We start from the raw sequence: 13423 nt of genomic DNA, 5'->3' as shown, positions 1-13423 counted from the left end.
TTATCTCTCGTATTTTGTATAAAGTATCTTCTGAGATGAAAGGGGCGAGGCCGCCGAAACCGGTTTGGCTCAGTGGATAGAGCGTCGGCCTGCGGACTGAAGGGTCCCGGGTTCGATGCTGGTCAAGGGTATGTACCTTGGTTGCGGGCACATCCCCAGTGGGAGGTGTGCAGGAGGCAGCTGATCGATGTCTCTCTCTCATCAATGTTTCTAGCTCTCTATCCCTTTCCCTTCCTCTTTGTAAAATATATTAAAAAAAAAAAAAAAAAAAAAAGGAAGGGGTGAGGCCTTGTTCTCCCAAGCTCTGGAAGTACCAGCGTACTTTAGACATTTTGTCAAGCTTAGCGTTTTCTAGGGGAGAGGAGAAGTATTGCGTGGAGAGAATAAAATCCCAGGATCTCGGCTTACCATGGAGAAATTTCCAGTGAACTCCAGAATTGCATGGATGAATCATTTTGTTTTACCAATCCCTTCCAGATGGACATTTTGGTTTCTAAATTTTTATTATTCCCAAGTAATAAAAGTTTCCATGCAAGATTTAAATTTTGTAGGTGGAAGTGTACATATTCTTGATGTGAATAGATTTCACCCACCGTCAGGGTAAGAAAGTGCCCTCTTAAGGACATGCTTGGCAAAATCTAGTATTTTCAGTCTTTAAAATTTTGTAGCTCTCAATTTAGCTTAACTTTCTTTCTTTCTTTCTTTCTTTCTTTCTTTCTTTCTTTCTTTCCCTTCTTCTTCTTCTTCTTCTTCTTCTTCTTCTTCTTCTTCTTCTTCTTCTTCTTCTTCTTCTTCTTCTTCTTCTCCTTCTTCTTCTCCTTTTTGCCAAAAATGACCTCTCCTTTTTATATTTATGCATCCCTGACTACTGGTTAAGTTGGGCATCTTTTTATAACTAATGGTCACATGGACTTCTGTCAATTATCTTTTTCTTTTTTTTTTAATCCTCACCCGAGGATATTTTTTCCATTGATTTATAGAGAGATGAAAGGGAAGGAGAAGGAGAGAAAGAGAGAGAGAGAGAGAGAGAGAGAGAGAGAGAGAGAGAGAGAGAGAGAACATCGATTTGAGAGACACATTGATTGGTTGCTACCGGGTCTGGGGAACCTGCAACCAAGGTATGTGCCCTTGACCAGGAATCAAACTTGTGGCCCTTCGGTCCAAGGATCGACGCTCCATTGAGCAAAACAGGCCAGGACTCAATTATCTTTTCATATCCTTTGCCTCCACTTAAAAAATTTTATGTTCATTGATCTCTTGCATATATATATTTGGTAGGTGCTCTCCTTAAACTCTGGATCCTAATCCTTGGTGGTTTTGTTCTATACATCTTCTCAAACTCTGAAGCTTGTCGTTTTACTTTTCTATCCTAAGCATTCTTTTAGTCTGTAACTTTTCATTTGAAATAACCCAAGACTAACAAAAAATATTGCAAACACAGTACAGAGAATGCCCATTCACCTTTCACCCAGATCGTCAGAAATTTTATTCAAATTACACCAACCGTCCCACTGATGTTCTTTTTCTGGTCCAGGAGCCCATCCACGACCCCATATTGCCCTTGGTTGTCATGTCTTGAACTTGATGTTACAGGGACCTCCTGATTTTTTTGTTAAGGCTGTGGTTCGTGCAGCTGGTATTTAATGGATGCCAGTGCTGGCCCAGCCCAGCTGGCACTGTGAAATCTGAGTGCACCTCGGGTGAATGGGACGGTCGGGATACCCCCCTTCCCCAGCCTGGGCGAGGCCACAACCTCATCTGAAGCCTGGTGTGGGGAAGATGCAGGTTTTCCTATGCACCCTGTGACCCTTGAGTGACCCCTGTCTCGTCTCCCAGGCTGACCCCGGGCCTGTATGACCTGGGCCGCACAGTCCTCTGCCTGGACTTCATGGTCTTCACGCTGCGCCTGCTGCACATCTTCACGGTCAATAAACAGCTGGGGCCCAAGATCGTCATCGTGAACAAGATGGTGAGGGGTGGGGCCTGGGTGGGGCCAGGCGGGCGGGGCCAGAGGCGGGGGGCGGGGTCAGAGCCGGGGAGGGCGGGGCCAGGCTTAGTCTCATCTCCCTTCCTGCAGATGAAGGACGTGTTCTTCTTCCTCTTCTTCCTCGGAGTGTGGCTGGTGGCCTACGGGGTGGCCACAGAGGGTCTCCTCAGGCCCAAGGACCAGGACCTCCCGCAAATCCTGCGCCGGGTCTTCTACCGGCCCTACCTGCAGATCTTCGGGCAGATCCCGCAGGAGGAGATGGACGGTAAAGAGGGCTGGGGGCCTGGCACCCTCTGAGTCCCTTCTCTCTATTCCCCATCTCTCTCTCTGCGTCTCTAAGCAGCCCCCCGCCCCCCCCCCCCCCCCCGCATTCCTAGGGGACTCTGTCCTCCTCTCTCTGCATCTCTGCTCTCTGTCTCTAGGTCTCGGACCCTTGCTGTGTCTCTTTGGGTCTTATCCCTCTGGCTTTCTGGGATTCTGTCTCCCCCAAAGCCCTCTAGATTTGTTTTAAAAAATTGATTTCAGCCCTAACCGGTTTGGCTCAGTGGATAGAGCATCGGCCTGCGGACTCAAGGGTCCCAGGTTCGATTCCGGTCAAGGGCATGTACCTTGGTTACAGGCACATCCCCAGTAGGAGGTGTGCAAGAGGCAGCTGACCGATGTTTCTCTCTCATCCATGTTTCTAACTCTCTCGCCCTCTCCCTCCCTCTCTGTAAAAAATCAATAAAATATATATATTTTTAAAAATTGATTTCAGAGAGGAAGGGAGAAAAATAAATAAATAAACAAACAAACAAACAAACAAACAAACAAACAGGATGGGAGAGGGAGAGAGATAGAAACATCAATGATGAGAGAGAATCATTGATTGGCTGTCCCCTGCATGCCCCCCACTGGGGATCAAGCCTAAAACTCGGGCACGGGCCCTGACCGGGAATCGAACTGTGACCTCCAGTTGATAGGTTGATGCTCAACCACTGAGCCATGCCGGCCAGGTGCCCCTCTGGATTTCTGTCTTCGTTAGGTCTCTGTCTGTCTGCCCCCATCTGAGTGTCTCCCTTCGCAGTGGCCCTCATGGAGCATGTCAACTGCTCCTCGGAGGTGGGCTTCTGGGCGCGCCCGGTGGGGGCCCAGGCGGGCTCCTGCGTCTCCCTTTATGCCAACTGGCTGGTGGTACTCCTCCTCGTCGTCTTTCTGCTCGTGGCCAACATCCTGCTGGTCAACCTCCTCATCGCCATGTTCAGGTGAGGAGCCCCGCCCTCTCTGATCTGAGGTCCCCCACCATGACATTGACCCTAGCATGACCTTTGACCCCAGCATGATTGATTCTTGATCCCAGCCTAATCAACTTACCTTTAGTCCCTAAATTCTAACTCACATCTAATGCTGCCCTGTCCCCAGACCCAGGCAGACTCTGCTTCTGACCTGGACTGTGGACTCTCATCCTCTCCCTGAGCCCAGGCTGAAGGTTTAAAAAATTTTTTTATTGTGGCAAAATATATACATATAACATAAAAGTCACCATTTTTGCCATTTTAAGTATGCAGTCCAGTGGCATTGATTACATTTATTATCCTATATAATAAAACCCTAATATGCAAATCGATGGAATGGCGGAACGAGCGGTCACTATGATACGCACTGACCACCAAGGGGCAGACGCTCAATGCAGGAGCTGCCCCCTGGTGGTCAGTGCGCTCCCACAGCGGGAGCGCTGCTCAGTCAGAAGCTGGGCTCACGGCTGGTGAGCGATGTGGCCGGAGCCTCTCCCACCTCCGCCTCGGGGGATGTCCGACTGCTGGGGAGCAGGCCTAACCCTGCAGTTGGACATCCCCCAAGGGGTCTTGGACTGCAAGAGGGTGCAGGCCGGGCTGAGGGACCCCTCCCCTGCCCAGTGCATGAATGTCGTGCACCAGGCCTCTACTGTTCTATAACCATCACCACTATTTCCAAAACATTTATATCTCTCCGAATAGGAAGTATCTACCCATTAGGCAAGCAATGACTCCCATTTCTCCCTCCCACCACCCTGATAACCTCTAATCTACTTTATGTCTCTATGACTTTGCCTATTCTAGGTGTTTCTTTGTGTGTGTGTGTGTGTGTGTGTGTGTGTGTGTGTGTGTGTGTGTTTAGATGTTTCTTATAAGTAGAATCATACAGTATTTGTCCTTTTGTGTCTGGCTTATTTCATTGAGCATAAAGATTTCAGTGTTTATACTGTGGCATGTGTCGGCACTCCATTCCTTTTTAGGGCTGAATAATATTCCATTGTGTTGCTCTATGCCATTTGGTTTATTCACCTGTCGATGGAACCTTGGGTTGTTTCCATCTTTAGCTATTGTGAATAATGTTGCTATGAACATTGGTATTCACATATCTGTTTAAGTCTTTGTCTTGATATCTTTTGGGTATGTTTCTAGAATGGAATGCTGGGCCATATGGCAATTCTATGTTTTGCTTTTTGAGGAACCACCAAGTTGTTTTCTACAGCAGCTGCACCATTCAAGACTCTTTTTTTCCCCCATTGATTTTTTGTTTTGTTTTGGAGAGAGTGGAAGGGAGGGGAGAGAGAGAGAGAGAAAAGAGAGAGAGAAACATTAATGTGAGAGAGACACATCAATTGATTGCCTCCTGCCTGCGCCCTGACCCAAGGCCGGGGATCCAGACTGCAACCAAGGCACATGCCCTTGACTGGAACCAAACCTGAGACCTTTCAGTCCAAGGGCCGATGCTCTGACCACGGAGAAAACCGGCTGTGGCCGAGTCCTTTGCCTGTTTATAATTGGGTTGTTTGTCTTTTTGTTGTTGCACTTCTCTGTATATTCTGGATATTAAACTCCTATCAGATATATGACTTACAAATATCTTTCCCATTCTGTTGGCTATCTTTTCCTTTTCTTGATAATATCCTTTGATGTGCAAAAGTTTTAAGTTTTTTTTTTTAAACATATTTTATTGACTTTTTACGGAGAGGAAGGGAGAGGGATAGAGAGTTAGAAATATCGATGAGAGAGAAACATCGATCAGCTGCCTCCTGCACACCTCCTACTGGGGATGTGCCCGCAACCAAGGTACATGCCCTTGACCAGAATTGAACCGGGGACCTTTCTGTCCACAGGCCGCCGCTCTATCCACTGAGCCAAACCGGTTAGGGCAAGTTTTAAGTTTTGATGAAGTCCAATTTATCTTTTTTTGTTGTTGTTACTTGTACTCTTGGTGTCGTATCTAAGCATGCATCGCCAAATTCAAGGTCATGAAGATTTAGTCCTATGTTTTATGGTTTTAGCTCTAATATTTAGGTTGTTGGTCCATTTCGACTTAATTTTTGTATATGGTGTGAGGTAGGGACCCAACTTCATTCTTTTTGCTGTAAAGATCCACTTGTTTCAGGCCCATTAGTTGAAGAGAGTATCCCACCCCTCACACACACGCGGAATGGACTTGGCACTCTGAATCAATTGCCCGTTATGTTAGTTTTCTAGGGCGTCCCTAACAAAAATACCAAAAAGTGGGTGGCTTTAAATTACAGAAGCTTATTGTTTGACAATTCTCGGAACTAGAAGTCCACAATCAAGATATGGACAGGGCTCGTTTCTCCTGAGGGCTGTGAGGGGAATCTGTTTCATGCCTTTCTTTTAGTTTCTGGTGGATTTCTGGCAACCTTTGGCTTGTAAGATGCACCATTCCAATCTCTCCCTTCACTTTTACAAGGTGTTCTTCCCGTGTACGTGTCTGTGTCCCAATTTTCCCTTTTTATAAAGACACCAGTCATATTGGATTAGGGACCAACCATAATGACCTCCTTTTCGCTTGATTATCTTTATAAAGATCATATTTCCAAATAAGGTCACATTCTGAGGTACTGGGGGTTAGGATTTCAATACATCTTTGGGGGCGGGCACAATTTGAGCCATAACACTCATTGATGTATGGGTTTATTTCTGAACTTTCAATTCTCTTCCATTGGTTGATACGTCTCTCCTTATGCCAGAACCATACTGTTTTGATTTTGTAGCAAATTTTTGAAACTGAGAAGTGTGAGTCCTTCGACTTTGTGCTTTTTCAAGATTGTTTTGGCTATTCAGGACCTTTGCAATTCCATATAAATTAGAGGACTGGCTTTTCCATGTCTACATAAAAGGCGGTTGGAATTTAGATAGAGATTGTAATTGATTCTGGAGATTTCTTTGTGTATAATTGACTCTTTTTTTTAAAATATATTTTATTGATTTTTTATAGAGAGGAAGGGAGAGGGATAGAGAGTTAGAAACATCGATGAGAGAGAAACATCGATCAGCTGCCTTCTGCACACCCCCTACTGGGGATGTGCCCACAACCAAGGTACATGCCCTTGACCGGAATCGAACCTGGGACCTTTCAGTCCGCAGGCCGACGCTCTATCCACTGAGCCAAACCGGTTAGGGCTATAATCGACTCTTAACAATATGACATCTTTGCCCCCATGAACACAGGATGTCTCTCCATTATTTAGGAGCTCTTTTACATTTCCTTCATCATTGTTTTGTAATTTTCAATGTACAAATCTTTCACCTTTTTGGTTAAATTTATTCCTAGGTGCTTATTTTTTTAAGATTCTATTGTAAGTGGAATTGCTTTCTTCATTTCCGTTTTGGATTATTCATGGCAGATGTATAGAAACACAATTGATTTTTGTTTGTTGATCTTGTACCCTGCAACTTTGCTGAATTAATTTATTAGCTCTCGCAGCTTTCTGGGGATTCTCTGGGATTTTCTATAATAGAATCATGTCACCTGTGCATAGAGACAGTTTTACGTCTTCCTTTTTACTTGGGATGGCTTTGATTTTTCTTGTCTAATTGCTCTGGCTAGAGCTTACAGTACAATGATGAATAGCTGTGGTGAAAGTGGGCATCCTTGTCTTGTTTCTGATCTTAAGGAAAGGCATCCAGTCTTTCTTATCTTTTTTTTTTTTTTTTTTAAATTCTCACCTGGGGATATTTTCCACTGATTTTTAGGGAGAGTGGAAGAGAGAGGGAAAGACAGAGAAAAATATGGATGTGAGAGAAACACATCGATGGGTTGCCTCCTGCACGTGCCAGTGGCGTTCCGGGGAGGAGCCTGCAACCAAGGTATGTGCCCTTGACCAGAATTGAACCCAGGACGCTTCAGTCCACAGGCTGATGCTCTATCCACTGAGCCAAACCGGCTAGAGCCGTTCAGTCTTTCTTCATTAAATATGATAGTAGCTGTGGGTTTTTTCATAAGTACTCTTTACCATGTTGAGGAAGTTTCCTTTTATTCTGACTTTAATGAGGCTTTTTTTTTCAAATCATGAAAAGGTGTTGAATTTTGTCAAATGCCTTTTCCGTGTCTCTGGGTCGGTTGAGATGATTATGTGATTCCCCCGCCCCCCTCCCCCCCCCCCCCGCTTTGTTCTATTAAGGTAGTGTATATTACATTGGATGATTTATATATGTTGAACCACCTTTGTATTCCTGGGATAAATCCTACTTGGTCATGGTATATAATCCTTTTAATATTCTTCTGAATTAGGTTTGCTGAAAAATTTTGCATGTATATCCATAAAGAATATTGATCTATGCCCTAGCCCAGTGGTCAGCAAACTGCGGCTCGTGAGCCGCTGTTTGCCGCTCTGTTGAATAATGAATTTGCCGACCACTGCCCTAGCCCAATCATGTCAAACTCTTGGCTCGGCAGCCACGAGTTTGACATGCTTGCCCCTGCCAGTTGCTCAGCATCAGCCTGAGGACTGAAGGGTTGTGTGTTTGATTCCGGTCCAGAACATGTACCTTGGTTGCAGGCTCCATCTCCAACCGGGCCACGTGTGGGAGGCAGCCAACCAGTGTGTCTTACATTAATGTTTGTCTCTGTCTCTCCCCCTCCCTTCCACTCTCTCTAAAATTCAATGGAAAAAATATCCTCGAGTGAGGATTAACAAACAAATCAAGAATATTGATCTGTAATTTTCTTTTCTTTTTATATGATATATTGGGAAATGCTGGCATCATAGAATGATTCAGGAAATGTTCTCTCCTATTCAGCTTCAGCTTTTTGGAAGCGTTTGTAAAAGGATTGGTGTTGTTTTTTAAATGTTTGATAGAATTCACCAGTGAAGCCTGGTCCTGGGCTGTGTGTGTGTGTGTGTGTGTGTGTGTGTGTGTGTGTGTGATTAGTTAATCTCTTTACTTGTTTACTTGTTATAGGTCTTTTGAGATTTTCTATTTCTTCTTGTGTCAGTTTAGGTAATTTGTGTGTTTCTAGGAACTTTTCCATTTTATCTAGGTTATCTTTTTTAAAAACTTGATTTTAGAGGAGGGTGGAGAAGAAAATTGATTTGTTTTTCCACTTATTTCAGCATTCATTGGTTGATTCTTTTTTTTTTTTCAGTTTTTTTAAAATATATTTTTATTGACTTCAGAGAGGAAGGGAGAGGGAGAGATAAAAACATCCATGATGAGAGAGAATCATGGATCGGCTGCTTCCTGCACGCCCCCCACTGAGGACCGAGTCTGCAACCCGGGCATGTGTCCTGACCGGTAAGCGAACCGTGACCTCCTGGTTCATAGGTCGACGCTCAGCCACTGAGCCACGCCGGCCAGGCCATTGGTTGATTCTTGTATGTGCCCTGACCGATGATGGAGCCCACAACCGTGGCGTTCCGGGATGAGGCTGTAACCAGCTGAGATACCCGGCCACCAGGGCCTAGGTTATCTTTTTTGTTGGCATACAATTGTTGATACTATTCTCTTATAATCCTTTTTATTTCTGTAAGTTTGGTAGTAATGTCCACATTTTATTTCTGATTTTAATTATTTGTGTTCAGACTGGCTTTTGAACCTGACTAGAACCTCTACCCTAATCCATGCCACCATCCCCAACTTGACCTCTAATCTCTGACCCTTGGCCCTCCTATCCTAACTACTAATTGCATTTCGGAATAACCTCTGACATTATTGATACTACCATCTTGTAATAACCTCTGACATTCTTGATTCTGACATCTGCCTGCTGCCTTCTACTTTGAACATATTGCCTGACATCTAACCTTGATCCACCACTCTTGACTGGGCATTGACCTCTGGTGACCTTGACCTCTGGTCCCCACAGCTACACCTTTGGCAAAGTACAGGGCAACAGCGACCTCTATTGGAAGGCGCAGCGCTATAGCCTCATCCGGGAATTTCACTCTCGGCCTGCGCTGGCCCCACCCTTCATCATCATCTCGCACGTGCGCCTCCTCTTTCGTCGATTGCGCAGGCACAGGGCCAGCTTGCCGACCTCCCCCAACCTCCAGCATTTTCGTGAGAGCGGGTCTTGGCCCAAAACAGAGAAACACAAGGGATGGGACCCTGAGAGAACATGGATAAGCTGGGGAGGATGGCCGGAAGCACCGGTGGGCGTGGCCTAGGCCGTCAGGGGCGTGGTCTGAGAGAGCTCACTCAGGGTTTTGAGTGGGGGTGCGGGCCGGGACGGGTTATGGCCCCAGGAGGGACAGGCCCTTGACTCTGTCCTGACCCTGACCTCCAGGGGTCCACCTCCCTAAGGAAGCTGAGAGGAAGCTGTTGACGTGGGAATCGGTGCGGAAGGAGAATTTCCTATTGGCGCGTGCGAGGGACAAGCGGGAGAGTGACTCCGAGCGTCTGAAGCGCACGTCGCAGAAGTGAGAGCGGGGCCTGGCCGGGGGCGGGGCTTCTGGCCTCTGGCTGTATCCCGTGACATGGATTGGTTGGGAGAATGGGCCGGGTTTGCAAAGTTCCAGGCTAGAGGCGGAGCCTGAGTGGGCGGGGTCCTGGAAAGCGAGGAGAGGCGGAGCCACAGGGGGCGGGGCTCCAGGGGGCGGGGCGGGTGGGCTGGCCCCTGCTCGGGCCTGACGTCCTGCGTGCCCAGGGTGGACACGGCGTTGAAGCAGCTGAGACAGATCCGCGAGTACGAGCAGCGCCTGAAAGGGCTGGAACAGGAGGTGAGGAGTCCGGGCCAGGCCAGGGAGTGTGGGCGGGGTGGGAGGCAGTGGGTTTCCATAGGGTGCCCCGATATCCCATCTGCTCCCCAGGTCCAGCACTGTAGCCGCGTCCTGGGCTGGGTGGCCGAGGCCCTGAGCCGCTCCGCGTTGCTTCCCCCAGGGGGGCCTCCACCCCCGACCCCGCCTGGGCCCAAAGGTCAGTATGTAGGGCCGACCTGCAAGTATCTCTCCAGTCTCTGTCACTACCTCCCGTGTGCCTGCTTTCCAGGCCCCTGTTCCCATCTCTCATTCGCGATCCTTTCTTTGTCCCTCCTCCACTCTCGTGGCTTCCTTTGGACTTTTCATGGGTCTTTTCTCCTTTTCGCCAGTCTCCCATTGTTTCTGTCCTCCTCTCTGTGCACCACCTGTTCTCTCTCCTCTCTTTCCCCCAGACTGAGCCCTGATGGCAGACTTCAAGGAGTAGCACCATGGGGGAGTTTTTGCCCCCAGAGGAAGGCCTAGCTGGTCCTGGACCCCAGTACGTGGTGGCCCTGTCTTGAGGTGGGCCCCATGCCATGGACTGGATCGCTGTGGGGACCACTGCAGGAGACTCCCCATTCGAACCACAGCAGGCCCGGCCCCTCCCAGAACCAGCCCCACTGTGGGAGGATCAGCCTCTGGAGCCCAGGCAGGGCCCCTCTGAAGGCCCTGCCACAGCCCGCCGGGCGGGAGAAGGCTACAGGGTCCTGGGGGCACAGGGACCACAGACCGCACTCAGCTCCCCACACTGGGGAAATAAAGCCACTTGAGAGTCTGGATGCTTGATTCTTGGGAAACTGGTGGTGTCCAGATCCTTTGGGCATGGGGGTTACAGCTGGGGGTGGGTTTGTGATCCTTGGTCAGTTTGCTGTACTTCAGATATCTCGGGGTCTGTTCCCTCCTCTCAGCCCCACTGTTCCTATCTGACTCCAGCCCAGCCCCTCTGGTCTGCACTATTTTGATGGCTCTCACTTCAGTGGGACAAGAACTATCCGCACCCCCCTGCTTCCTACTTTCCAGAACTCGGTGATGGAAGCAAATTATTTCTTGGAGCGGGGAGGGTGGGCGCTGTGTACATCTGCTTTGGCAACAGGGGAACAGATGATGCAAATCTGAGTAGATAACTGCCTATGTGTCTTTAAAAAGTCTAATTAGTGGGAAATTACAGGCCACGCGCACATGGAATTGAAGCAAATATGCATCATTATCCATGCAGTTTAACTAAACAACCCATAACAAACTAAACTGGTAATGACAAGGCTGCACTGACAGCAATTATTAGTTAAATAGCAGGAAAGCCAGCAACAAGCAACATCCAAAATCACAACCAAAACACCCCAATTGGAGGAATTCCAACTATCTGCTTCTTTGGGGGCAGAGTGGCTTTGAAACATTGCCAAGTGTTGTGTGGCAACCAGATTTCAATGGAAAAAATATCCTCGGGTAAGGATTAACAAACAAAAGAAAATAAAATAAAAAAAGGAAAGAACGAACTGTTGGTTTTGCGGCCTCTACCAAGGAGGTCCAGCAAGGAACAGCCTCTATGGATCTTGGACACAGTGTGTCCCACAGAGGGGACTTCCACTCAAGCTGATGCTGCCGTCCCTAGTCTGGATATTTACACTAATAAAAGAGTAAGATGCAAATTGACCATACCTTTGTGACGCCCACTACCCAATCAGGAGTGAGTATGTAAATTAACCCAACAAATATGGAAGGTTAATTTGCATACACAGGGACCAAGCAGCTGGGAGCGTTCCACATCGCCCCAGCCCCTCCAGGCCTCTGAGCAGTGTGGGAAGGCGGAAAGGCGGCTCTGGCCAGAGCGAAAGCAGTGCCGGTAGCCAGGGGAAGGAAGGCCCATTCTTGCATGAATCTTCGTGCATCGGGCCTCTAGTTTTATATAAGTGGAATCATGCCCTTGCTGGTTTGGCTCAGTGGATAGAGCATCAGCCTGTGGACTGAAGGGTCCCAGGTTCGATTCCAGTCAAGGGCCCATGCCTGGGTGGCAAGCTCGGTCCAACGTGCAGGAAGCAACCAATCAATGATTCCCTTTCATCATTGATGTTTCTATCTCTTCCTCTCTGAAATAAATAAAAATATATTTTTAAAAATAAGTGGAATCATAATATGTAATATTTTGTGCCTGACTTCTTTCACTTAGCCCAGTCTTTTCAAGGTTCACTCATGTCATATCAGAACTTCCTTTCTGTGGCTGAATACTGTCCATAGTATGGGTATGTCACTTTTATTTTACCCATTCATCTGTTGACAGACATTTAAGTGGTTTCCCCTTTTGGTCAGTTATGAATAATGCTGCTGTGAATGTTCATGTACATGTCTTTTTAAAGGCCTGTTTTCAGTTCTTTGGGGTATAATGTATACCTAGAAGTGGGATTGCTGATATTTTTTGTTTAACTTTTGAGGAACTGCCAAAATGCTTTTCACAGCGACTACACCATTTCACATTCCCACCAGCAATGTACGAGGTTCCGGCTCCACACCAGCACTGGTTACTCCCCTCCCCCGCTTTTTTTGGTTATCGATATCCTGGTAGGTGTGAAGTGGCATCTAGGTGTGGGTTTGATTCACACTCCCCTGATGACGGATGATGTTGAACTCCTTTCCATGCGCTTGCTGGCCTTTGTACATCTTTGGAAGGCATGACTTTTTAGTAATGACCTCCACCGCTTATGTTGCCTTGCCTGCCACACAATCACAGTAAAATAATACTGGATGGGCCTTGAATGAAGACGAAAGTGAAGGTCCTGCCATCCAAGTCACCATCTTGAGGACTATCTGGGCTCAAACAGACATTTCATAGCTTAGGATAAACTGCCCTGGCTGGTGTAGCTCAGTAGTTAGAGCAGCCGTGGGCAAACTACGGCCCGCGGGCCGGATCCGGCTGTTCCATCCAGTTCTCTTGCTCTCCCCTCCGCTCCTTTACTTTGAATTTATATTAGTTCACACAAACACTCCATCCATGCTTTTGTTCTGGCCCTCCGGTCCAGTTTAAGAACCCATTGTGGCCCTCGAGTCAAAAAGTTTGCCCACCCCTGGGTTAGAGTGTCGGCCCGCACACCGAAGCGTCTCAGATTCGATTCCTAGTCAACGGCCTGTACCTCGGTTGCAGGTTCAATTCCCGGCCCTGGTTGGGGCGCTTGCAGAAAGCAACCAATCGATGTGTCTCTCTCACATTGATGTTTCTCCCCTTTCACCCCCCTTCCACTCTCTCTAAAACAAAAACAACCAATGGAAAAAATATCCTCAGGTGAGGATTAACAAAAAAAGTAAAAGGGTGAACTGTTGGTCCTGCAGCCTCTACCCAGGAGGTCCAACAAGGACCAGCCTTATGGAACTTGGACACAGTGTACCCCACAGGTGGGACATCTCTCAGACTGATGCTGCAGACCCTGACTCGTGCATGTTAGACTCCTTGGTCCGCGTTCCCC

General features: G+C 47.5%; 1 protein-coding gene across 6 annotated transcripts in view; it reads left to right on the top strand.

Moving 5' to 3' along the window:
* TRPM4 (transient receptor potential cation channel subfamily M member 4) overlaps positions 1-11985 on the top strand; it is a 44820-nt gene extending 32835 nt beyond the window's left edge. For 5 of the 6 annotated variants that reach the window (XM_080644191.1, XM_080644194.1, XM_080644192.1 and 2 more), the window contains 8 exons: positions 1837-1969; positions 2078-2252; positions 3054-3231; positions 9101-9294; positions 9521-9653; positions 9881-9953; positions 10044-10149; positions 10385-11985. In XM_080644191.1, coding sequence (XP_080500317.1) covers positions 1837-1969; positions 2078-2252; positions 3054-3231; positions 9101-9294; positions 9521-9653; positions 9881-9953; positions 10044-10149; positions 10385-10389 — 997 coding nt within the window. In that variant the 3' untranslated portion in view covers positions 10390-11985. The remainder of the gene's footprint in view (positions 1-1836; positions 1970-2077; positions 2253-3053; positions 3232-9100; positions 9295-9520; positions 9654-9880; positions 9954-10043; positions 10150-10384) is intronic. The other variant, XR_013959178.1, reaches the window with a different exon arrangement.
* The last annotated feature ends 1438 nt before the right edge of the window (positions 11986-13423 follow it).

This window comes from Plecotus auritus (assembly GCF_963455305.1).
Source record: "Plecotus auritus genome assembly, chromosome: 10".
Classification (NCBI taxonomy): Eukaryota; Metazoa; Chordata; class Mammalia; order Chiroptera; family Vespertilionidae; genus Plecotus; species Plecotus auritus.
Note: the sequence above shows the minus strand (reverse complement) of the source record. Positions and strands in the feature narration are given on the sequence as shown.